General features: G+C 65.8%; 2 protein-coding genes across 2 annotated transcripts; both read right to left on the bottom strand.

The window, feature by feature from the left end:
- Positions 1–344: 344 nt before the first annotated feature.
- Positions 345–2,790, bottom strand: LOC309604264 (uncharacterized protein). Its single transcript, XM_082339197.1, has 2 exons — positions 2,657–2,790; positions 345–1,483 (listed from the first exon to the last, which is right to left on the bottom strand). Exons 1-2 carry the CDS (start codon positions 2,696–2,698, stop codon positions 398–400), a joined length of 1,128 nt encoding a protein of 375 aa, XP_082195323.1. The 5' UTR covers positions 2,699–2,790; the 3' UTR covers positions 345–397.
- A 2,052-nt stretch (positions 2,791–4,842) lies between these two features.
- LOC309604263 (uncharacterized protein) lies at positions 4,843–7,773 on the bottom strand (the record flags this gene model as incomplete). Its single annotated transcript, XM_082339196.1, has 2 exons — positions 4,843–5,431; positions 7,383–7,773. 2 exons carry the CDS (start codon positions 7,771–7,773, stop codon positions 4,980–4,982), a joined length of 843 nt encoding a protein of 280 aa, XP_082195322.1. The 3' UTR covers positions 4,843–4,979.
- Between the last annotated feature and the right edge of the window lie 18,158 nt (positions 7,774–25,931).

Here is a 25,931-nt window from a genome sequence, read left to right as displayed (position 1 = left end):
CCTCCCCCCCCTTTCCTTTCCCCTTTCCCCCTTTCCCCCCTCACGCGTGGGCACGGAGGGGACCCACGGGAGGTGACACAGGGACACGGAGGGGCCACCGGGGCAGGAGGAGACTCCTCCATGGCCCCGCGGCCACCGGGACCCTCTCGGGCCACTGCGGTGGCCTCGGGGACATTGGCCTCTCCCCGTGGGGGCCACGGTGGCTTTGGGGACACCGGGAACCTCCGTGGGGACACGAGAGAGGGGACAGGGGCCCGTGGAGGGGACACGGGGACACGGGTTGGGGACAAAGTGACGCCGAGCCAGGACTTCAGCAGCGATGTGTTAATGCCACCGGTCCCCAACGAAGCCACCGGTCCCCAACGAAGCCACCGGTCCCCAAAAAAGCCACCATCCCCTACCGCGGTCCCCGCGGCAGCAACCCCGGGAGGGCGGCGGTGGCCTCCCGGCAACGCTGGGCCACGGTGGTGGCCGTGGTGGCATCGGGGACACCGAGAGTGGTCAGGAGTCGCCGGGCCACCGGTAGCGTCTTCAGGAGGTGGCCTTGGGCCAGGCGGGCGCTGGCATCCCACAGCGCCTCGGCCACCGTCACCGCCGCCATCGGGTCCTTGGGGACACCAGGACCCTCCTGGGCCACCCCAGCAGCCTCAGGGCCACCATCTGCCCCCTCAAGGCCACCGTGTCCAGCAGCCATAGTAGCCACGGTGGCCTCGATGTCCTCGAGGAGGTGCCGCAGGTGGCCGTAGAAGCGGGTGGCCCCGTGACAGGCGGCCACCAAGCGTCCCAGGGGCTCGCGGGCCACCGCTGCTAGCCGTCCCCGCTCCCTGGCCACCGCCGTCTCCACCATTGCCACCGCCGTCTTCTCGGTGGCCTCAGTGGCCACCCGCAGCCCCGCGCTGGCCTCGGCCACCCGTGTCTTGTGGGCTGCCACCTCCGAGGCCACTGCGGCCAGCTCTGAGGCCACCGGCAGTGCCCGGGTGGCCTCCAGCACCTGCTGAAGTGCCCTGTCCTCCTGGGCCACCGCCGCTGCCAGGTGGCCCGCGGTGGCCCCGGCGGCGGCCCCGGTGGTGGCCGCAGTCCCGCAGGCGTCCTTCAGGCGCGTGGCGTCCCCTGCCACCCTGTCCCAGGTGGTCGCCACCGAGGCCACCGCCTCCCGCCACCCACGGGTGATGGTTGCCACGGTGGCCCAGGCGTCCCCCGCGGTGGCCCTGGGGACAGCAGGATCCCCCGGCGGGACTACAGCGGGCTCAAGGGTGGTCCCAGTGGTGGCCCTGGTGGCCCCGGCGGTGGCCAGGGCGTGACGGAGGCGAGTGGCCTCTCCGTGACTGTGGCCCATGGCCCGGCTGATGTTGCCAATGAGGGCCACCAGCCCGGCCCGCAGCGAGCCCGGTGACCCGGCCAGTGGGACGTCCCCTGCGGTGGCCCCCAGCTCGCCCAGGATGGCCACCACGGTCACCAGCGGTTCTAGCAGCTCTGGGGACACCTGGGGACAGGGACACGGCTGGTGGCAGGGTCCCCGATGGCCCCTGTCCCCTCTGGGGTCCCCACGTCACCCTGGGGTCCCCCCATGTCCCTTGTCCCCTCCCTGCGGTCCCCTGATGGCCCCTTCCAGGCCTGACGCCACCCTGGGGTCCCCCATGTCCCTCGTCCCCTCCTCGAGGTCCCCCCTTGTCCCCTTCAGGGTCCCCAGATGCCACCCTGGGGTCCCCCGTGGCACTTGTCCCCTTGTCACCTCCCATCCCCTCTGCCACCCCTGTCCTCTGTCCCCACCACTCCCTGTCCCCCTGTCCCCACTGCCACCTCCCTGTCCCCCACCTTCGTGTCCCCGTCACCCCCTGCCACCCCAGTCCCCGTCCCCACCGTCCCCGTGCCCCCCCTGCCACCCTGTCCCCTCTGCCACCCCCCTGCCACCCCGTCCCCTGTCCCCGTCCCCTCTGCCGCTGCCCTGTCCCCCCGTCCCCACCACCTTGTCACCCCCCTGCCACCCCGTCCCCTGTCCCCCTGTCCCCTCTGCCACCCCCATAACCCCCTGCCACCCCAGTCCCCGTCCCCACCGTCCCCGTGTCCCCTCCGCCACCCCATCCCCTCTGTCACTGCCCTGTCCCCCTGTCCCCACCACCTTGTCACCCCCCCTGCCACCCCCCATCCCTCTGCCACCCCCCTGCCACCCCGTCCCCTGTCCCCCTGTCCCCCCTGCCACCCCCGTAACCCCCTGCCACCCCAGTCCCCGTCCCCACCGTCCCCGTGTCCCCCCTGCCAGCCCCATCCCCTCTGCCACTGCCCTGTCCCCCTGTCCCCATCACCTTGTCACCCCCCCTGCCACCCCCCCTGCCACCCCGTCCCCTGTCCCCCGTCCCCTCCGCCACCCCCATAACCCCCTGCCACCCCAGTCCCTGTCCCCACCGTCCCCGTGTCCCCCCTGCCACCCCCCATCCCTCTGCCACCCCCCTGCCACCCCGTCCCCCGTCCCCACTGTCCCCATGTCCCCCCTGCCACCCCCATAACCCCCTGCCACCCCGTCCCCTGTCCCCCTGTCCCCTCTGCCACCCCCCTGCCGCCCCATTCCCCACCGTCCCCGTGTCCCCTCCGCCACCCCTCTGTCCCCATCCCCCCCCCGCCCCCCGTCCCCGCCATCCAGCGCCGAGCTTTGTCCCACCTCGGGGGGGACGACGGCGCCGGTGGCCTCGGGGGTCCCCATGGGTGGCGGTGACAGCGGCGGGGACGCGGCGGGGACGCGGGGGGACCGGGAAACGATGGCGGCGGCCGTGGCGGGACGTTGGCCCGGGGCTGGGCCAGGCTCGGCCCACGAGGGCCGGGCGAGGGGCCGCCGCCAGCGGGGCCATGGCCGGCGGGGACGTCACCCACCCTGGGGCCACCCCTACGCCCCTCCGTGTCCCCTCGTGTCCCCAACGGGACCCCACGGCCCCTCAGTGTCCCCAACGGGACCCCGTGTCCCCCCAGTGTCCCCAACGGGACCCCACGGCCTCCAGTGTCCCCCCACAACGGCCCCGGCACGGCCACCCGCAGCCCTCGGTGTCCCTTGATGTCCCCAACAGGGTCCCACAGCCCCCGGTGTCCCCCGATGTCCCTCCATGTCCCCAAAAGGGTCCCGTGGCCACCGGTGTCCCCTGATGTCCCCAACGCAGCCATATGGTCCCTGATGTCCCCCCCAATGTCCCCAATGTGGCCACCCACAGCCCTCGGTGTCCCCCAATGTCCCCAACAGGGTCCCACAGCCCCCGGTGTCCCCCGATGTCCCTCCATGTCCCCAAAAGGGTCCCATGGCCACCGGTGGCCACCGCTGTCCCCAACGCAGCCATATGGTCCCCGATGTCCCCCGCAATGTCCCCAATGTGGCCACCCACAGCCCTCGGTGTCCCCCGATGTCCCCCCCCAATGTCCCCAACAGGGTCCCACAGCCCCCGGTGTCCCCCGATGTCCCTCCATGTCCCCAAAAGGGTCCCATGGCCACCGGCAGCCACCGCTGTCCCCAACGCAGCCATATGGTCCCCGATGTCCCCCGCAATGTCCCCAATGTGGCCACCCACGGCCCTCGGTGTCCCCCGATGTCCCCGACGTGTCCCCAGCGCTGGCTCGGGCATGTCCCCCTTGTGTCCCCAATGCTAGCCCCGATGGTGGCCTCAGCGTGTCCCCAATGTGTCCTCAACGGTGGCCCCCGGAGTGTCCCCAGTGTGGAGCCGAAGTGGCCTCAGGGATGTCCCCACCACAGCCCGGGATGTCCCCAGTGTGTCCCCAGGGCTGTCCCCACCGCAGCCCTGCTGATGGCCCCGCTGTGTCCCCCCCCCCCCCATGTCCCCCATGGCTTGGGAACATCCCGCCAGGCCTCCTTGGGGACATTGGGGACACCGCCAAGCCCTTTGACGGGGATGCTTTGGGGACATCCCTCCTCCTGGTGTCCTCTGAATGGGGGTGTCCCCGTCCCCTGGTGTCCCCATGTCCCCAAGAGGAGGGACATCCAAGTGTCCCCAGCCAGGACAGGGCACATCCCAGTGTCCCCAGGATGGAGAAGGGACATCGGGGTGTCCCCAAGAAGAAGGGGACATCGGTGTGTCCCCAGCCGGGACAGGGGACATCGGGGTGTCCCCAAGATGAAGGGGACATCGAGGTGTCCCCAGCCGGGACAGGGGACAGCGGGGTGTCCCCAGGATGGAGAAGGAACATCGGGGTGTCCCCAGCCAGGACAGGGGACATCGGGGTGTCCCCAAGATGAAGGGGACATCGGGGTGTCCCCAGCTGGGACAGGAGACATCGGGGTGTCCCCAGGACAGAGAAGGGACATCGGGGTGTCCCCAGCCAGGACAGGGGACATCGGGGTGTCCCCAGGACGGAGAAGGGACATCGGGGTGTCCCCAGCCGGGACAGGGGACAGCGGGGTGTCCCCAGGACGGAGAAGGGACATCGGGGTGTCCCCAGCCGGGACAGGGGACAGCGGGGTGTCCCCAGGACGGAGAAGGGACATCGGGGTGTCCCCAGCCGGGACAGGGGACATTGGGGTGTCCCCAGGACGGAGAAGGGACATCAGGGTGTCCCCAGCTGGGACAGGGGACATTGGGGTGTCCCCAGGATGGAGAAGGGACATCGGGGTGTCCCCAGCTGGGACAGGGGACATTGGGGTGTCCCCAGGATGGAGAAGGGACATCGGGGTGTCCCCAGCTGGGACAGGGGACATCGGGGTGTCCCCAAGATGAAGAGGACATCAGGGTGTCCCCAGCCGGGACAGGGGACATCGGGGTGTCCCCAGGACGGAGAAGGGACATCGGGGTGTCCCCAGCCAGGACAGGGGACAGCGGGGTGTCCCCAGGACGGAGAAGGGACATCGGGGTGTCCCCAGCCAGGACAGGGGACATCGGGGTGTCCCCAGGACGGAGAAGGGACATCGGGGTGTCCCCAGCCAGGACAGGGGACATCGGGGTGTCCCCAGGACGAGCAGGACCCTCCCGGTGTCCCCGTCCCTGTCCCTACTCATCCCTTGGCAGAGCCTCCAGCGCCCGGGCCAACTTCTCCGTCCCCTCCTTGTCCCCCGTCGCCGTCCCCAAGGCCACCACGGCGTCCCCAAGGGCCCGGGCGCTGGCAGGGAAGCCCCGGGCCATCTCCAGATCCTGGGTGACAGCGTTGACCAAGGACCTCAGGTGACCGGTCACCTCCTCCAGCGTCCCCAGGGTGGCATTGGCGGTGGCGATGGCTTCGGTGGCCTCGGTGGTGGCGGCGGTGGCGGCGGCGGCGGCCCGGGCCAGGCGGCGGTAGCGGAGGGCTTGGTGACGTTGGTGGGTGACAGCGGTGGCCAAGTGACGCTTGGATGTCCCCGTGCCCCACAGGGCCACCTGGCAGAGCAGGGCGACGGTGGCCAGGCAGGGGACGAGGTGGCTCTCCTGTGTCACCCCCACCGCCTCCCGCACCACGTCCAGGGACACTGCGGGGACATCGGGGGGACGGGGACATCACCTGGCGTCCTCGTCCCCTCCCAGTGTCCCCAGTCCCATCCCAGTGTCCCTGTCCCCTCCTGGTGTCCCCAGTCCCCTCCCAGTGTCCCCAGTCCCATCCCAGTGTCCCTGTCCCCTCCTGGTGTCCCTGTCCCCTCCTGGTGTCCCTGACCCCTCCTGGTGTCCTCGTCCCCTCCCAGCATCCCCAGTCCCATCCCAGTGTCCCCATCCTCTCCCGGTGTCCCCAGTCCCCTCCTGGTGTCCCCAGTCCCATCCCAGTGTCCCCAGTCTTGTCCCAGTGTCATTGTCCCCTCCCAGTGTCCCCATCCCCTCCTGGTGTCCCCTATCCCCTCCTGGTGTCCCAGTATCCTCCCAGTGTCCCCTGTCCCTTCCCAGTGTCCCCAGTCCCATCCCAGTGTCCCCAGTCTTGTCCCAGTCTCCCCATCCTCTCCCGGTGTCCCCTGTCCCCTCCCAGTGTCCCCAGTCCCATCCCAGTGTCCTCAGTCCCTTCCCAGTGTCCCCAGTCTTGTCCCAATGTCCTTGTCCCCTCCTGGTGTCCCAGTCCCATCCCAGTGTCCCCTGTCCCCTCCCAGTGTCCCCAGTCCCATCCCAGTGTCCCTGACCCCTCCTGGTGTCCCCATCCCCTCCCAGTGTCCCCAGTCCCATCCCAGTGTCCCTGTCCCCTTCTGGTGTCCCCATCCCCTCCCGGTGTCCCCAGTCCCCTCCCAGCGTTCCCAGTCCCATCCCAGTGTCCCCAGTCTTGTCCCAGTGTCCCCATCCCCTCCCGGTGTCCCCTATCCCCTCCTGGTGTCCCAGTATCCTCCCAGTGTCCCCTGTCCCCTCCCAGTGTCCCCAGTCCCATCCCAGTGTCCCTGACCCCTCCTGGTGTCCCCATCCCCTCCCAGTGTCTCCCATCCCCTTCTGGTGTCCCCAGTCTTGTCCCAGTGTCCTTGTCCCCTCCCAGTGTCCCCAGTCCCCTCCTGATGTCCCCAGTTCCATCCCAGTCTCCCCCATCCCCTCCAGGTGTCCCCAGTCCCCTCCCAGTGTCCCCCAGTCCTTACTGGTTGGGGCAGGGGAAGCTCTATACTGGTCTACACTGGTTTGTAGGGCAACCCACTGGTCTTTACTGGTCCCTACTGGTCTACAGTGGCTCCTACTGGTCCCTACTGGTATATACTGGTCTGAACTGGCCTGTAGAACTCCTTACTGACCCATATAGCTCCAAACTGGTCTGTAGTGGTCAGAGCAGGGGAAAGCTGCTACTGGTCTGTAGGGTTTCCTACTGGTTCCTAGTGGTTTGTATGGTTCTCTACTGGTATTACTGATCTAAGCGGATCCATAGGGCTCCCTACTGGTCTGAACTGGTCCATTCTGACCTATACTGGTCAGGGCAAGAGAAAGTCTGTACCGGTCTGTAGAGCTTCCTACTGGTCCATACTGGTCTCTACTGCTCTACAGTAGTTCCTTCTGGTCCCTACTGGTCTAAACTGGTCCCTACCGGCCTAAACTGGTCCCTAATGGCTTGTAGAGCTTCCTACTGGTCTGTACTGGTCTGTAAGGTTCTCTACCAGCATTACTGGTCCAAGCGGATCTGTAGGGCTCCCTGCTGGTCTGAACTGGTCCGTTCTGGTCTATACTGGTGAGCGCAAGAGGAAGTCTCTACTGGCTTGTAGAGCTTCCTGCTGGTCTGTACTGGTCTGTAAGGTTCTCTACCAGCATTACTGGTCCAAGCGGATCTGTAGGGCTCCCTGCTGGTCTGAACTGGTCCGTTCTGGTCTATACTGGTGAGCGCAAGAGGAAGTCTCTACTGGCTTGTAGAGCTTCCTGCTGGTCTGTACTGGTCTGTAAGGTTCTCTACCAGCATTACTGGTCCAAGCGGATCTGTAGGGCTCCCTACTGGTCTGAACTGGTCCATTCTGGTGTATACTGGTCTGTACTCACACAGGGGGGCACAGAGAAGCATCAGCACCAGGGCAATGGTCCGGACCACCCACAGACCCCAGCGGCGCCGGCGATTCCGGCTCAGCTCCCGTTCCAGCTCGGAAGCGCTGGCGTCGGCGGCCGTTCCCAGTGCCCGGTAGAGACCTTCGGCATCGAACCCCGGCGTCGGCGTCGCCATCGCCGCCGCCGCCGCCATCGCCGCCACCAACACCTCCTCCAGCCCCGCCAGCGCCTCCTCCGCCTCCACCAGCGCCGCCTTCGCCTCCGCCAGCGCCGCCGCCACCGTCTCCGGCGTCTCCAACGCCTCCGCCAACCCCGCCACCGCCCGCAGCGCCTGCTTCGAGGCCGCCGTGGCCGAGGCCGTCGCCGGCGACAGCGCCGGAGAGGACATCCTACGGTGGATCCAGGCGTCCGGGTGGGGACCCGGGCACCCAAGAGGGGACCCAGAGGTCCGGGAGGGGACCCCATCCCCACCCTAAGGGACCCAGGCGTCCGGGCGTGGCCACCATCACCGCGCCGAGGCACCCAAGCGCAGGAACCCCCTCCACTTCCCTTTCCGCCACCGCGGAGGCACCCAGGCGTCCGGGTGTGGGTGTCCCCCCTCCTCCTCACCTCCAGCTCCCACCCCTGGGTGTCGTCGTCCCCCTCCCCCAAAAAAAAAGGGACCCAGGCGTCCGGGTGCGGCTCTCCCCTCCCCCCCCCAGCCAGCACCTACCTCCCCGTGCCCCCTCGGGGACCGTCACCGCAGCCGGTGGTGGCACCTACGTCATTGTCCCTCCCACACCCTCATGGGACCCAGGCGTCCGGGGTGATGGGAGGGACCCGGGTGTCCGGGTCCTGCCACCCCTCAGACCCCAGATTTGCCCCCCCCCCCAGGGCTCAGATTTGCCCCCTAGGCCCCAGATTGACCCCCCCAGGGGTCAGATTTACCCCCTTAGGGCCCAGATTTGCCCCCCTAGGGCCCAGATTTGCCCCCTCAGGGGTCAGGTTTATGCCCTCAGGGGTCAGACTTACCCCCTTAGGCCCCAGATTTACCCCCTCAGGGGTCAGATCTACCCCCTAGGCCCCAGATTTGCCCCCTCAGGGGTCAGATTTATGCCCTCAGGGGTCAGACTTACCCCCTTAGGCCCCAGATTTACCCCCTCAGGGGTCAGATCTACCCCCTAGGCCCCAGATTTGCCCCCTCAGGGGTCAGATTTATGCCCTCAGGGGTCAGACTTACCCCCTTAGGCCCCAGATTTACCCCCTCAGGGGTCAGATCTACCCCCTAGGCCCCAGATTTGCCCCCTCAGGGGTCAGATTTATGCCCTCAGGGGTCAGACTTACCCCCTTAGGCCCCAGATTTGCCCCCTCAGGGGTCAGATCTACCCCCTAGGCCCCAGATTTGCCCCCTCAGGGGTCAGATTTATGCCCTCAAGGTCCAGATTTACCCCCTCAGGGCCCAGATTTGCCCCCTTAGGGCCCAGATTTGCCCCCTAGGGCCCAGATTTGCCCCCCTCAGGGGTCAGATTTATGCCCTCAGGGGTCAGACTTACCCCCTTAGGCCCCAGATTTGCCCCCTTAGGGCCCAGATTTGCCCCCTAGGCCCCAGATTTGCCCCCTCAGGGGTCAGATTTACCCCCTTAGGCCCCAGATTTGCCCCCCCAGGGCTCAGATTTGCCCCCTAGATCCCAGATTTACCCCCCCAGGGGTCAGATTTACCCCCTTAGGCCCCAGATTTACCCCTCAGGGGTCAGATTTACCCCCTAGGCTCCAGATTTGCCCCCTTAGTGCCCAGATTTACCCCCTAGATCCCACATTTACCCCTTAGGGCCCAGATTTGCCCCCTAGGCCCCAGATTTGCCCCCTCAGGGGTCAGATTTACGCCCTTAGGGGTCAGATTTACCCTCTTAGGCCCCAAATTTGCCCCCTAGATCCCAGATTTACCCTCCCAGGGGTCAGATTTACCCCTCAGAGGCCAGACTTACCCCTTTAGGGTCCAGATTTACCCCCTCAGGGCTCAGAGTTGCCCCCCTAGATCCAGATTTACCCCCTCAGTGTCAGCTGTACCCCCTCAAGGTCCAGATTTACCCCCTTAGGGCTCAGATTTACCCCCTCAGAGCTTCCATTTACCCCTCAGGACCCCATTTACTCCCTTAGGACCCGAATTTACCCCTCCAAGCCCCAGATTTGCCCCACTCAGGGCTCAAATTTACACCCCAGAGCCCAGATTTACTCCCGCTGTGCCCAGATTTACACCCCAGAGCCCAGATTTACCCACTCAGGGCTTATATTTGTCCCCTCAGGGCCCTCATTAACCCCCAGGCTCCAGATTTACCCCCTCAGGGTGCAGATTTACACCCCAGAGCCCAAATTTACTCCCTCAGGACCCAGATTTGCCCCCTCAGGGCTCATATTTGCCCCCTTCAGGGCTTATATTTGCCCCTCAGGGCCCTGATTAACCCCCAGGCTCCAAATTTACTCTCTCAGGCCCAGATTTGCCCACTCAGGGCTTATATTTGCCTCATCAGGGCCCAGATTTACCCCCCAGAGCCCAGATTTACCCCCTCAGGGCTTATATTTGCCCCCTCAGGGCCCTCGTTAACCCCCAGGCTCCAGATTTACCCCCTCAGGGAGCAGATTTACACCCCGGAGCCCAAATTTACTCCCTCAGGCCCAGATTTGCCCCCTCAGGGCTCGTATTTGCCTCCTCAGGGCCCAGATTTACCCCCTCGAGCCCAGATTTACCCCCTCAGGGCTCGTATTTGCCTCCTCAGGGCCCTGATTTACCCCCCAGAGCCCAGATTTACCCCTTCAGGGCTTATATTTGCCCCCCCAGGGCCCTCATTAACCCCCAGGCTCCAGATTTACTCCCTCAGGGCCCAGATTTGCCCCCTCAGGGCTCGTATTTGCCCCCTCAGGGCTTATATTTGCCCCCCCAGGGCCCTGATTAACCCCCAGGCTCCAGATTTACTCCCTCAGGGCCCAGATTTGCCCCCTCAGGGCTCGTATTTGCCCCCTCAGGGCCCAGATTTACACCCCCAGGGCCTTGATTTACACCCCAGGCTCAGCTTTACCCCCCAGGCCCCGCCCCGCGAGCTCTGATTGGCGGAGTCCCCTCGGAGAGGGCGGGACAAACCGCTCCGCGCCCAAGCGCGGCCTCCCATTGGCCAGCGGGGAGGCGGGGGTTTTGGGTTACCGGCTCTCATTGGCTGTTGCTTTCCCGCCGCCGGAGCGAGGAGGCGGGCTCTTCGCCCGGCTCCGCGCGCTGATTGGCTGCGCCGCGCGGAGCGGGAGAGCGGCGGCGGCGGCAACGGTGCGTTCCCGGCGTGCACTGCGCGGTCGTGAGGGGGGACGGGGGTTACTGGGTGTACTGGGAGGTACTGGGAGCATCAGTGTGGGTTGACCTGGGGGTTACTGGGAAGTACTGGGGCTGGGGGGAGGAACTGGGAGTTACTGGGAGCCCCTGGGGCCGTGGGGAGGGGGAAATGGGGAGCCACTGGGAGTTACTGGGAGCCACTGGGAGTGTGTGAGGGGAACTGGGAGTCACTGGGAATACAAGGAGGCGGTTACTGGGGGTACTGGGACCTTGAGGGGTTAATGGGAGCCACTGGGAGTTACTGGGAGCCACTGGGAGTGTGTGAGGGGAACTGGGAGTCACTGGGAATATGAGGAGGTGGTTACTGGGAGTCACTGGGGGTACTGGGACCCCCTGGAACTTGAGGGGGGGAATGGGGAGCCACTGGGAGCGTGTGGGAGGAACTGGGAGTCACTGCGAATATGAGGGATGGTTACTGGGAGTACTGGGACCCCCTGGGACCTTGAGGCAGGGAATGGGGAACCACTGGGAGTTACTGGGAACCACTGGGAGCCACTGGGAGTGTGTGAGGGGAACTGGAAGTCACTGGGAATACAAGGAGGCGGTTACTGGGGGTACTGGGACCTTGAGGGGTTAATGGGAGCCACTGGGAGTGTGTGAGGGGAACTGGGAGTCACTGGGAATATGAGGAGGTGGTTACTGGGAGTCACTGGGGGTACTGGGACCCCCTGGGACCTTGAGGCAGGGAATGGGGAGCCACTGGGAGTGTGTGAGGGGAACTGGGAGTCACTGGGAATATGAGGGGGCAGTGACTGGGGGTACTGGGACCTCCTGGGTCTGTGGGGAGGGGGAAATGAGGAGCCACTGGGAGTTACTGGGAGCCACTGGGAGCATGTGACAAGGAAGTGGGAGTCACTGGGAATGTCAGGGGGTGGTTACTGGGAGTACTGGGACCCCCTGGGACCTTGAGGGGAGGAATGGGGAGTCACTGGGAGCTACTGGGAGTTAGTGGGAGCATGTTGGAGGTTACTGGGAGTCACTGGGAATATGAGCGGATGGTTACTGGGAGTCACTGGGGGCACTGGGACCTTGAGGGGGTGAATGGGGAGCCACTGGAGTGTGTGAGGGGAACTGGGAGTCACTGGGATCTTGAGGGGGGATAATGGGGAGATACTGGGAGCCACTGGGAGCATGTGATGGTGAAGTGGGAGTCACTGGGAATATCGAGGCGGTTACTGGGAGTACTGGTAGCCCCTGGAACCTTGAGGCGGGGAATGGGGAGTCACTGGGAGGTAGTGGGAGCATGTTGGAGGTTACTGGGAGCCACTGGGAATATGAGGGGGCGGTTATTGGGAGCAACTGGGACCATGAGGGGTAAACTGGGAGTCACTGGGGTCTACTGGGAGCATGAAGAGGGGAACTGGGACTCTCTGGGAGCTGTGGCAGGAGGTACTGGGAGTCACTGGGGCTGGGGAAAGAGTAAATTGGGAGCCACTGGGGGTTACTGGGAGTGGGGGGGGGTGGGACTGGGAGTCACTGGGGCCATGGCAGGGGGAACTGGGAATTACTGGGAGGTTACTGGGCCCAGGCAGGAGCTGGGAGTCACTGGTTGTTACTGGGAGTCATTGAGGCTGGCGGGGGGTACTGGGACTGTGTGTAGAGGGGAGCAGGCCCTCACTGGGGGTTACTGGGAGGTACTGGGGCTGGGGTACTGGAAGATACTGGGGCTGGGAGGGGGTTACTGGGACTTACTGGGAGTTGTCCCACCCCAAGGTGCCACCAATGGCCGACTGGGTCCCTCTCGTCCCCCCATCGCACTTCGTGCTCCGCCCCAGCACCAGGTAAGGGCTCCCAGTTCTCCCAGTAACCTCCCAGTTACCCCCCAGTGCTCCTTGTAATCCTCCGAGAGCCCCCCAGTGCTCCCAGTAGCCCTCCCAATAACCCCCCAGTGCACCCAGTTGCTCCCCAGGTACTCCCTAATTACTCCTACTGTGCTCTCATGTTCCCAGTAGCTGCCCAGTAACCCCCAGTGCTCCCAGTAGCACCCCCAGTGCTCCCAGTGCTCCTGGTAATCCTCCCAGTAACCCCTCGTGCTCCCTGTAATCCCCCAGTTTCCCTCTCCAGTGTTCCCAGTAACCTTCCAGTACACCTCAATGCTGCCAGTAGCCCTCCCAGTAAACCCCACAGTGTTCCCAGTAATCCCCACAAACCCTCCCAGTTCACCCAGTAATCCCCAATGCTCTCTGTAATCCTCCAGTTCCCCCCCAGTGTTCCCAGTAACCCCCCAATAACCCTCCCAGTGCTCCCAGTAATCCCCAATGCTCTCTGTAATCCCCCAGTTCCCCCCCAGTGTTCCCAGTAACCCCCCAATAACCCTCCCAGTGCTCCCAGTAATCCCCAATGCTCTCTGTAATCCCTCAGTTCCCCCCCAGTGTTCCCAGTAATCCCCACAAACCCTCCCAGTTCACCCAGTAATCCCCAATGCTCTCTGTAATCCCCCAGTTCCCCCCCAGTGTTCCCAGTAACCCCCCAATAACCCTCCCAGTGCTCCCAGTAATCCCCAATGCTCTCTGTAATCCCCCAGTTCCCCCCCAGTGTTCCCAGTAACCCCCCAATAACCCCCCCAGTGCTCCCAGTAACCCCCCCCAGTCCTCCCAGTAACCCCTAGAGCCTGGACACCTGGGTCTCCTTTTGACAGGACCCTGGAGGCGGAGCTTGAGGCTGAGAAGAGGCGGGGCCAAGCCTTGGAGGCGGAGCTTGAGGCCGAGAAGAGGCGGAGCCAAGACTTGGAGGCGGAGCTTGATGATGAGAGGAGGCGGGGCCAAGCCTTGGAGGCGGAGCTTGAAGCTGAGAGGAGGCGTTGTCAGGCCCTGGAGGCGGAGCTTGAGGTGGAGAGGAGGCGTGGCCAAGCCCAGGGGGCGGAGCCTGATGGGGGGCAGCCCCTGGAGGAGGTGAGCCTGGGGGCCATGTCCCCATGGTGTCCCCAGGGTGTCCCCATGTCCCCACGGTGTCCCCAGGGTGTCCCCTTGTCCCCAGGGTGTCCCCGTGGTGCGGGTGACAGGGTGGCCATGTCCCCTGTCCCCACCGCGTCCCCAGGATGTCCTCATGTCCCTCTGGTGTCCCCAGGGCGTCCCCTTGTCCCCAGGGTGTCCCTGTGGTGGGGGTGACATGGTGGCCATGTTCCCTGTCCCCACCGTGTCCCCAGGATGTCCCCATGTCCCCTGCCCCTCTGGTGTCCCCAGGGTGTCCCCATGTCCCCACGGTGTCCCCTTGTCCCCAGGGTGTCCCTGTGCTGGGGGTGACATGGTGGCCGTGTCCCCTGTCCCCACCGTGTCCCCAGGATGTCCCCATGTCCCCACGGTGTCCCCAGGGTGTCCCTGTGCTGGGGGTGACATGGTGGCCATGTTCCCTGTCCCCACCGTGTCCCCAGGATGTCCCCATGTCCCCTGCCCCTCTGGTGTCCCCAGGGTGTCCCCATGTCCCCACGGTGTCCCCAGGGTGTCCCCATGTCCCCAGGGTGTCCCTGTGCTGGGGGTGACAGGGTGGCCGTGTCCCCTGTCCCCACCGTGTTCCCAGGATGTCCTCATGTCCCTCTGGTGTCCCCAGGGCGTCCCCTTGTCCCCAGGGTGTCCCTGTGGTGGGGGTGACATGGTGGCCCTGTCTGCTGTCCCCACAGTGTCCCCAGGGTGTCCCCTGCCCCTCTGGTGTCCCCAGGGTGTCCCCCTGTCTCTCAGGTGTCTCCATGTCCCCTGTCTCCGCAGTGTCCCAATGTCCAGTGTCCCCAGGATGTTCCCCTGTCCCTTTGGTGGCCCCGTGGTGGCCCCCTGCCCCCAGCTTGTCACCCTGTCCTCATGGTGTCCCCCCAGGATCTTCCCATGTCCCTTTGGTGGCCCCGTGGTGGCCCCCTGCCCCCAGGTTGTCACCCTGTCCTCATGGTGTCCCCCCAGGATCTTCCCATGTCCCTTTGGTGGCCCCACGGTGTCCCTTGTCCCCAGCATGTCCCCATGCCCCCTTGTCCCCACAGTGTCCCCGAGGTGTCCCCCTGTCCCCAGGGTGTCCTCCTGTCCCCGCAGCGTCCCCACGCTGTCCCCGTTCCCCCCCAGTGCCAGGCGCAGGTGCTGCTCCGGGCCCGGCTCAGCGCCCTCGGCCACATCCTGACCCTGCAGGAGCGCGAACTGGGACGCGAGGTGGGGCTGGGGGGGGGGCATAGGGTGCCCCTGGGGGGCCCTTTGGGGTGCTGGGGGGCCCTTTGGGGGGCTGGGAGGACCCCTGGGGTGCTGGGAGGGCCCCCTTGGGTGCTACGGGGTGCTGGGGGGGCTCTGGGGGGGGGCCAGGGGGGTGCTGGGGTGGGCCCGAGGTGCTTTGGAGGGGTTTAGGGGTCCCCTAGGGTGCCACTGGGGGGGGGCTTTTGGGGGACTGGGGGAGCCCTAGGGTGTTGTGAGGTGCCCCTGGGGGGCAATGGGGGGGTCCTGGGGGGCAATGGGGTGACACGGGGAGATGGGGGGGGGGAGTCCTAGGGTGCTCTGGGGGGGTCCAGGGGGTCTGGGGAGTGCTGAGGGGGGGCAGGGGTGCTGGAGGGTTGGTCTGGTGGGCCCTGGGGTGCCATAGGGTCCCCCTGGGGGGGGGGGCTTTTGGGGTGCTGGGGGGACGCTGACATGCAAGAGGGAGGTTCTGGGGTGCTGAGGGGGTCTTGGGTGCCCCTGGGATGGACATGGGTGTCTCTGGGTCCTTGGGGGGGGTCAGGGGGGTGTCTGGGTGCCCCGGGACACTCACGCCACCCCCTCTGTCCCCCCAGCTGCCCCCCGCCGAGGTCCCCGTGGCAGTGGCCCCCCCCCGGCTGCAGGCGCTCCTGGGACGCTGGCGGGAGAAGGTCTTCGCCCTCCTGGTGCAGCTGCGGGTGCAGGAGGAGGCGCAGCGGGTGCTGCGGGCGCAGGTGGGTGCCTGGATACCTGGGTCGCATCTTGGGGGGGGTCCCGAGTCCCATTTGGGGGGGTTGGGGGGGTGCCCGGATGCCTGGGTCCCTCCTGGGCGGGTGCTTGGGTCCCATCTTAGGGGTTGGGGGCACCCAGAGTCCTGGGTCCCTCCTGGGGGGGTGCCTGGGTCCCATCTTAGGAATTTGGGGGGCACCCAGAGTCCTGGGTCCCTCCCGAGGGGTCCCTGGGTCCCATCTGGGGGGTTTGGGGGCACCCAGAGTCCTGGGTCCCTCCCGGGGGGTCCCTGGGTCCCATCTGGGGGGCTTGCGAGGTGCCCAGATGCCTGGGTCCCAACTAGGGGGGGTCCTGAGTCCCATCGGGGGGGGGGGGTTTGGGGGCACCCAGAGTCCTGGGTCCCTCCCAAGGGATCCCTGGGTCCCATCTGGGGGGTTTGGGGGCACCCAGAGTCCTGGGTCCCTCCCGAGGGGTCCCTGGGTCCCATCTGGGGGGTTTGGGGGCACCCAGAGTCCTGGGTCCCTCCCGAGGGGTCCCTGGGTCCCATCTGGGAGGTTTGGGGGCACCCAGAGTCCTGGGTCCCTCCCGAGGGGTCCTTGGGTCCCTTCTGGGGGGTTTTAGGGGGTTCCCGGACGCCTGGGGCCCTTCCAGGGGTCACCTCTTTCCCTCTGGGGGGGCTCCTGGATGCCTGGGTCCCTCCTGGGAGACTCCCGGCCGCCCGGGTCCCTCAGGTGGGGTCGCTGGGGGCGGCGGTGGCAGCGGGGACGCGGCAAGTGACGCGGCTGGAGCTGAGCCTGCGCGAGAGGGCGGCCGCCGCCGAGCTGCAGCGTCGGGACAGCGAGGTCAGCAGGGACACGGGGGGGACACGTGTGGGACGTGTGGGGACCTGCTGGGGACACGGGGACCTGCTGGGGACACGGGGGGAACACATATGGGATGTATGGGGACCTGCTGGGGACACGGGGGACACACGTGGGACGTGTGGGGACCTGCTGGGGACACGGGGACCTGCTGGGGACACGGGGGGAACACATATGGGACGTGTGGGGACCTGCTGGGGACACGGGGGACACACGTGGGATGTGTGGGGACCTGCTGGGGACACGGGGGGAACACATATGGGATGTACGGGGACCTGCTGGGGACACGGGGGGGACACGTGGGATGTGTGGGGACCTGCTGGGGACATGGGGACCTGCTAGGGACACACGTGGGTCCTGCTGGGGACACGGGGGGGACACGTGTGGGACATATGGGGACCTGCTGGGGACATGGGGACCTGCTGGGGACACGGGGGACACACGTGGGATGTATGGGGACCTGCTGGGGACATGGGGACCTGCTAGGGACACGCGTGGGACCTGCTGGGGACATGGGGGGACACACGAGGGACGTGTGGGGACCTTCTGGGGACATGGGGACCTGCTGGGGACACGGGGGGGACACACGTGGGACCTGCTGGGGACACGGGGACCTGCTAGGGACACGCGTGGAACCTGCTGGGGACACGGGGGGGACACGTGGGACATACGGGGACCTGCTGGGGACACGTGTGGGACACGTGTGGGACGTATGGGAACCTAGTGGGGACATGGGGACCTGCTAGGGACACAGGGGGGACACGTGTGGGACGTATGGGGACCTGCTGGGGACATGGGGGGACACACTGGTGACATGTGGGGACATGGAGAGGGACATGCTGGGGACATGAGGACATGCTGGGGACACACAGGGCCATGTTGGGGACAGGGGGACACAGAGAGACATGTCCGGGCCATGCTGGGGATGTGTTGGGGACACACTGGGGACACGGGGATGGGTCAGGGACGGCTTGGGGACACAATGGGGACATCACGGGGGGCCACTTGGGGAGGGGTTGGGGACATGATGGGGACATCGGTGACCAGTGAGCCGTGTCCCAGTACCTGGCTGGGGAGGTGACCTGGAGTGGGGACGCGTTGGGGACACGGGAGGTCTTGGGGACAGGTTGGGGACGTGGTGGCTCTTGTCCCAGCGCCTGGCGCAGGAGGTGATGCGGCAGCGGGGACGGGCGGAGGCGGCTGAGGAAGCACTGGGGGGACTGGCCCGAGCAGCTGCCAGGTACTGGGAGGGCACTGGGAAGGACTGGGGGGGACTGGAGGGGCACTGGGAGGGACTGGGGGGGACTGGAGGGGAACTGGGCACTGAGAAGGATGGGGGGGAAACAGGGAAGAAACTGGGGGGCAGGGACTGGGAGCCACTCTGAGGGACTGGGAGCCACTCTGAGGGACTGGGAGGATACTGGGAAGAGCTGGGGGGGACTGGGATAGGGGCTAAGGGGTTACGGGGAGGCACTGGGGACACTGGGAGGGGACTGGGAAGGAACTGAGAGGCTTCTGAGGGATACTGGGAGGACACTGGGATGGGGACACTGAGAGGTGACCCCTGTCCCTGTGTCACCACTGTCCTGTCCCCGTGTCCCCCCCCCCGTCCCCGTGTCCCCCCCCCTCCCCGTGTCCCCCCCTGTCCCCGTGTCCCCCCCGCCCCGTCCCCGTGTCCCCCAGGCTGGCCGGGGTGGTGACAGCACGCGAGGCTGAGGTGACAGCAGCCACCGGGACCATGGTCACCCTCAGTGCCCGCCTGCGCCGAGCGGGACAGCGGCTCCGCGTCCTCCAGGGTACGGGGACACGGGGAGGGGGACAGGGGGACAGGGAGGGGGACATGGGGACAGGGAGGGGGACAGGGGGCACAGAGGTGGGGAGGGGGACATGGGGACAGGGAGGAGGACGGGGGACAGGGAGGGGGACATGGGGACGGGGGACACAGAGGTGGGGAGGGGGACACGGGGACAGGGAGGGGGACATGGGGACGCAGAGGCAGGGATGGGGACACGGGGACAGGGAGGGGGACATGGGGACATGGGGAGGGGGACATGGGGACAGGGAGGGGGACATGGGGACAGGGGACACAGAGGCGGGGAGGGGGACATGGGGACGCAGAGGCAGGGATGGGGACACGGGGACAGGGAGGGGGACATGGGGACATGGGGAGGGGGACATGGGGACAGGGAGGGGGACATGGGGAGGGGGACATGGGGACAGGGGACACAGAGGTGGGGAGGGGGACATGGGGACGCAGAGGCAGGGATGGGGACACGGGGACAGGGAGGGGGACATGGGGACATGGGGAGGGGGACATGGGGACAGGGAGGGGGACATGGGGAGGGGGACATGGGGACAGGGGACACAGAGGTGGGGAGGGGGACATGGGGACGCAGAGGCAGGGATGGGGACACGGGGACAGGGAGGGGGACATGGGGACATGGGGAGGGGGACATGGGGACAGGGAGGGGGACATGGGGAGGGGGACATGGGGACAGGGGACACAGAGGCGGGGAGGGGGACATGGGGACGCAGAGGCAGGGATGGGGACACGGGGACAGGGAGGGGGACATGGGGACATGGGGAGGGGGACATGGGGACAGGGAGGGGGACATGGGGAGGGGGACATGGGGACAGGGGACACAGAGGTGGGGAGGGGGAGATGGGGACAGGGAGGGGGACATGGGGACATGGGGAGGGGGACATGGGGACAGGGAGGGGGACATGGGGAGGGGGACAGGGGACACAGAGGTGGGGAGGGGGACATGGGGACAGGGAGGGGGACATGGAGAGGGGGACATGGGGACAGGGGACACAGAGGTGGGGAGGGGGAGATGGGGAGGGGGACACGGGGACGGGGAGGGGGACATGGGGACGCAGAGGCAGGGAGGGGGACATGGGGACGTGGGGAGGGGGACATGGGGACAGGGAGGGGGACATGGGGACAGGGGACACAGGTGGGGAGGGGGACAGGGGGACATGGGGATGCAGAGGCGGGGATGGGGACACGGGGACAGGGAGGGGGACGTGGGGACAGGGGACACGGGGACAGGGAGGGGGACACGGGGACAGGGAGGGGGACATGGGGGGACGGGGACATGGGGACAGGACTGGGGACGTGGGGACAGGACAGGCGTGAGGACGGGAACAGGGTGGCCCCGATGCCACCATCACCGCTCCTCCGCAGCGGGTGGCCCCGGACTCACCCTGTCCCCAGGGCTGGTGGCCCCGGTGTCACTCTGTCCCCTGTCCCCAGGGTTGGTGGCCCCGGCAGTGACCTTGGACCGGCGGCGGTGGCAGCGGGACCCGACGGGGGACGAGTGAGTGACAGGGGAGGGGCCCGGACACCTGGGGGCATTGGGGGACACCAGGGGACCCCATGGGTGACATTGGGACCCCAAGGGTGGCATGGGGACACTGGGGGGGACATTGGGACCCTGGGAGTGACTTGGGGACCGCAGAGGTGGCAGGAGGTCCCCTCTTGGGGATCCCAGGGGTGACGCGGTGGCACTGTCCCCAACCTGCTGGCCCTCTGACCCCCCCGTCTGGGGCCGGGGGTGACACTGTGACGCTGTCCCCAGCCCGGTGGCCAAGGTGACAGGCAGCGCCCATCTGCTCACGGGGACAATGGCCAGCGTCCGGCGCAGCGGTGAGTGGGGACGTGTTGGGGACACGTTGGGGACATCCTTGGTGGGGAGGACACCGGGCGGGGGACGTCACCGGTGGGACACGAGGGGACACCGGGCAGGTGCCAGGGGGACACGCTGGGGACCCGGTGCCACCCTGCGCCCCTGTGGGTGAGCGGTGGCTGCCGTGTCCCCACCGCGGCCTGTCCCTGTCCCCGTCCCCGCAGCGGTGGCCTCGGAGGTGGCCTCGGAGGTGACAAAGGACAAGGTGATGCAGGATAAGGTGGCACGGGGCGAGGTGAGGTGGCTTGGGGACACGGGGGGGGGGGCTGGGGACGTGGGGAGGTGGCATAGGGAGGGGCCAGGGGACATGGGGAGGGGGTGACAAGGGAGGGACACCGCTCTGGGAGGGCACTCGGGGACAGGGGTGGCTGCTGTCCCCTTGTCACCCCTCGTGTCACCCCCAGGCCACCCCCCGTGGAGACAGGATGGGCCCCCCCCCCCGGCAGAGGTAGGTCCGGCCTGGGGGTGTCCCCATGTCCCTGCGTCCCCCCCCCCCCCAGTGTCCTGTGACACCCTTGGGTACCCCCAGTGTCCCCTCCCCAATGTCCCCCCATGTCCCCAGCGTCCCCCCAGTTTCCCCCCTCCATGTCCCCAGTGTCCCCCAATGTCCCTCTATGTCCCCCCATGTTCCCAACGTCCCCCAAATGTCCCCAATGTCCCCAATGTCCCCCCAGCTCTCCAACGTCCCCCTATGTCCCCAGTGTCCCCCCAGTTTCCCCCCTCCATGTCCCCAGTGTCCCCCAATGTCCCCCCAATGTCCCCCCATGTTCCCAACGTCCCCCAAATGTCCCCAATGTCCCCAATGTCCCCCCAGCTCTCCAACGTCCCCCCCATGTCCCCAATGTCCCCCCATGTCCCCAGTGTCCCCCCAGTTTCCCCCCTCCATGTCCCCAGTGTCCCCCAATGTCCCCCCCTGTCCCCAATGTCCCCTCAGCTCTCGTGTCCCCAATGTCCCCCCCAATGTCCCCAACATCCCCCCAGCTCTCCAGTGTCCCCCCAACGTCCCCCCAATGTCCCCCCATGTCCCCCCATGTCCCCAGTGTCCCCCCAGCTCTCCAATGTCCCCCCAACGTCCCCCCATGTCCCCAATGTCCCCCAACGTCCCCCCATGTCCCCAACGTCCCCCCAGCTCTTCAATGTCCCCCCATGTCCCCAACGTCCCCCCAGCTCCCCAACGTCCCCCGATGTTCCCAGTGTCTCCCCAACGTCCCCCCGTGTCCCCAGTGTCCCCCCAGTTTCCCCCCCTCCACGTCCCCAGTGTCCCCCAACGTCCCTCCGTGTCCCCCCCAGCGGCGCTGGGCTCCCTCGTGACGCAGCTGCAGGCCCTGGGCGCCGCCATCCTTGGGGACAACGGTGACAACGGGGACAACGGTGACCCCTCCTGACCCCTCCAACCCAGGCATCCGGGTGAGTCACCCCCAACCAGTGGGGAGAGAACCAGTTTGGCCCAGTCCAGTACTGGTGTGACCCACATTTAAGGAAAAATGTAAGATGGCGGAATTCCGAGCGGGATTTGTCCCGGAAGCGTGGGGCGGGGAGGGGGAAGCGTGGGGCAGGGAGGGGAAATGCAGGGCGGGGAGGGGGAAGCGCGGGGCGGGAAGGGGGAAGCGTGGGGCGGGGAGGGGAAATGCAGGGCGGGGAGGGGGAAGCGCGGGGCGGGGAGGGGGAAGCGCGGGGCGGGGAGGGGGAAGCGCGGGGCGGGGAGGGGGAAGCGCGGGGCAGGGAAGGGGAAGCGCGGGGCGGGGAGGGGGAAGCGCGGGGCGGGAAGGGGGAAGCGCGGGGCGGGAAGGGGGAAGCGCGGGGCGGGGAGGGGGAAGCGCGGGGCGGGGAGGGGGAAGCGCGGGGCGGGGAGGGGGAAGCGCGGGGCGGGGAGGGGAAATGTGGGGCGGGGAGGGGGAAGCGTGGGGCGGGGAGGGGGAAGCGTGGGGCGGGAAGGGGGAAGCGTGGGGCGGGGAGGGGAAACGGGCGGGGAGGGGGAAGCGTGGGGCAGGGAAGGGGAAGCGTGGGGCGGGGAGGGGAAATGTGGGGCAGGAAGGGGGAAATGTGGGGCGGGGAGGGGGAGCCGTGGGGCAGCAGAGCGCTCAGCGCGGGTCCTCAAGCCTTGAAGCGCTTCTCGCAGCTTGTGAGGGGGTGGGCCCGACTGAACCCTCCCCCTGGGGAAGGAGTTTGACGTTCCACCTGCCGGTACCTCGCCTCCTACGGCGCCTCCTCCGTCGTCCTACCTCGCCTTCAACGGCGTCTTCAGCCTCGCCTTCAGCCTCATCTTCAGCCTCGTCTTCAGCGTCGCCTTCTACATCGTCTTCAGCCTCGTCTTCAGCCTCGTCTTCAGCGTCGCCTTCTACGTCGTCTTCAGCCTCGTCTTCAGCGTCGCCTTCTACGTTGTCTTCAGCCTCGTCTTCAGCGTCGCCTTCTACGTCGTCTTCAGCCTCGTCTTCAACCTTGCCTTCTACGTCATCTTCTACATCGTCTTCTACGTCATCTTCAACCTCGCCTTCTACATCATCTTCTACATCGCCTTCAGCCTCGTCTTCAACCTTGCCTTCAACCTCGCCTTCAGCCTCGCCTTCAGCCTCGCCTTCAACCTCGCCTTCTACGTCGTCTTCAACCTTGCCTTCTACGTCATCTTCAGCCTCATCTTCAGCCTCGTCTTCTACGTCATCTTCAGCCTCATCTTCAGCCTCGTCTTCTACGTCATCTTCAGCCTCATCTTCAGCCTCGCCTTCTACGTCGCCTTCAACCTCACCTTCTACGTCGTCTTCAACCTCGCCTTCTACGTCGTCTTCAACCTCGCCTTCTACGTCATCTTCAACCTCGCCTTCAGCCTCGCCTTCAGCCTCGCCTTCTACGTCGTCTTCAGCCTCGTCTTCAGCCTCGTCTTCTGCGTCGCCTTCAACCTCGCCTTCAGCCTCGTCTTCAACCTCATCTTCAATCTCGTCTTCAACCTCGCCTTCTACGTCGTCTTCAGCCTCGTCTTCAGCCTCGCCTTCTGCGTCGCCATCAACCTCGCCTTCTGCGTCGCCATCAACCTCGCCTTCTGCGTCGCCTTCAGCCTCGTCTTCAACCTCATCTTCAATCTCGTCTTCAACCTCGCCTTCTACATCGTCTTCAGCCTCGTCTTCAGCCTCACCTTCTACGTCGTCTTCAGCCTCGCCTTCAACCTCGCCTTCTACGTTGTCTTCAACCTCGTCTTCAACCTCTTAAACCACCGCCTTCAGGTGTCGCACCCAAGGCCACTGCTCAGCGGTGGGACCGCGTATCCATCGCAGGTGGCTTGACCGAGGAGAATAAAGTCGCCGAAGCTGTGGAGCACACGCCGGTGGCCACCGAAGAGACGAAGCCTCCATGTTCTCCTACCCAGAATGCTCCTGATCTCCATCCCCGCCAACCAGATGGTGTCTGACTGATGGGAGCCCTCCTAAAACGTTGGGCGAATGGCAAAGGAACGGCTGCCGGCGGATCCGTAGCTGATGGACTCGCGGTAACGGAGCGAGTAGAAGGTTCCGGTCAACCAGCAGAGCTCTTGGAGGTGGTATAAGCTCTTAGAAATGGCGTCTGGACCGTATACGTCTGGACCGTATACGTCTGGGCCGTATACGTCTGGGCCGTATACGTCTGGACCGGTGCTACGCAACGGCGAGGGAATTGGGCAAAACGCAACGGGCAGATGGGGAATGGAGACGTACGGAGAAGATAATTGAGAAGAACAAAACGACCGGATCATCTCCCATCCTACGCCGCGCGCCGGAAAAATACCGCTGGGGCGGTCAGATGGACCAAACTGGGCGACCACCAGTAGGAAGGTGGTGGGATTTTTCTTCTAGCTTGAGGATCGGATGGTTGACGGGTTCCACGAATGGTGGGGACACGTGGACTTGTTATCTTGACGCAACAAGACCGTGTTGGCCAAGCTCTACCCAACGAGTCGTCCCACCAGCGACCAGGAATCAAAAACCCCTCATCCCTCGGGAAACGCCGGGTGGGAAACGGCACTTTTGAGGGAGGGGATTATGGGGAACGGTGGGAGCGAGGTCTCCTTCCCGAGGCTTCCATGCCACCCAAGACCTTGGTCTTCTTTCTCCTTCCCTAGGAACCTCCTGGATGAAGAAGCTGTCCTTGAACCTTCACCCTACGGAAAGCAACCACCGGAAAAGCGCAGCGAGTGTTTTCCCCGGAAGCTTCGTTAACACCCGGTGAGGTGCTACCACCGGAGAAGATGTGGAGAACATCTGTGGAGAACATCTACGATGAGGAGAACCTTCACGTGATGGACAACCCTAACCCTTCCACGGGGAAACGTGGCATTCCCGCACAGAAACGTGGATGGATAATCAAGGAAAACCAGTTAGCCCATCGCGTCCCAGCTGGCGACCTCCGCCGTGACGGGGACGCCGAGACCCCGACGTACCCAGGACCCAGCGGTGGGGCAGGAGGAACCCAGGTGTCCACCCGCCCGCGCGGTGGGAGTAGGGTGTCTCCGGGAATGGGGACCAGTTTGGCACTGGTGGGACCCCCCCATCTCCATGTGTCACCCCATAGGTGATAGTGCCATCCCAGTTTGGCCCAATTTGGCACTGGTGGACCCCCATGTCACCACATAGGTGACAGCACCATCCCAGTTTGGCACTGGTGGGACCCCACGTCCCCATGTGTCACCCAGTAGATGACAGTGCCATCCCAGTTTGACCCAGTTTGGCACTGGTGGGACCAGACGTCCTCATGTGTCACCCCATAGATGACAGCACCATCCCAGTTTGGCACTGGTGGGACCCCTCATCTTCATGTGTCACCCCATAGATGACAGCGCCATCCCAGTTTGGCACTGGTGGGACCAGATGTCCCCATGTGTCACCCCATAGATGACAGTGCCATCCCAGTTTGACCCAGTTTGGCACTGGTGGGACCAGATGTCCCCATGTGTCACCCCATAGATGACAGTGCCATCCCAGTTTGACCCAGTTTGGCACTGGTGGGACCAGACGTCCTCATGTGTCACCCCATAGATGACAGCACCATCCCAGTTTGGCACTGGTGGGACCCCTCATCTCCATGTGTCACCCCATAGATGACAGCGCCATCCCAGTTTGGCACTGGTGGGACCAGATGTCCCCATGTGTCACCCCATAGATGACAGTGCCATCCCAGTTTGGCACTGGTGGGACCAGACGTCACCATGTGTCACCCCACAGATGACAGTGCCATCCCAGTTTGGCCCAATTTGGCACTGGTGCGACCCCCACATCATCCCATGGGTGACAGTGCCATCCCAGTTTGGCCCAGTCCAGGACTGGTAGGACCCCATGTCACCCTGTGTCACCTCATAGGTGACAGTGCCATCCCAGTTTGGCACTGGTGGGACCCCACGTCACCACATCTCGCCCCATAGGTGACCGCACCATCCCAGTTTGGCACTGGTGGGACGCCACATCACCATGTCTCGCCCCATAGGTGACAGCACCATCCCAGTATGGCCCAGTCTGGCACTGGTGTGACCCCCCGCGTCACCCTGTGTCACCTCCCAGGTGGCAGTGCCATCCCAGTTTGGCCCAGTCCCTTACTGGTTCTCCCCATTCCGGTGACCCAACACTTTATTTTCATTTCTTTTTACAGCTTTGCCCCTTTTTCGCACCGTTTCAGCCCATTAAAGCTCATGGGGTGACATCGCTGGTGGCACCGTGTCCTGTCGGGGGGGTGGCACTTGGGGACACGAGTGTCCCCGCAGTATTGAGGGGGGGGTGTCCCCAAGGACAGGAGGGTCCTGGGGGGACACTGGGGGC

This window comes from Platalea leucorodia, assembly GCF_965183815.1.
Source record: "Platalea leucorodia genome assembly, contig: HAP1_HAP1_SCAFFOLD_526, whole genome shotgun sequence".
Classification (NCBI taxonomy): Eukaryota; Metazoa; Chordata; class Aves; order Pelecaniformes; family Threskiornithidae; genus Platalea; species Platalea leucorodia.
This window is presented reverse-complemented; position numbering and strand designations above follow the sequence as displayed.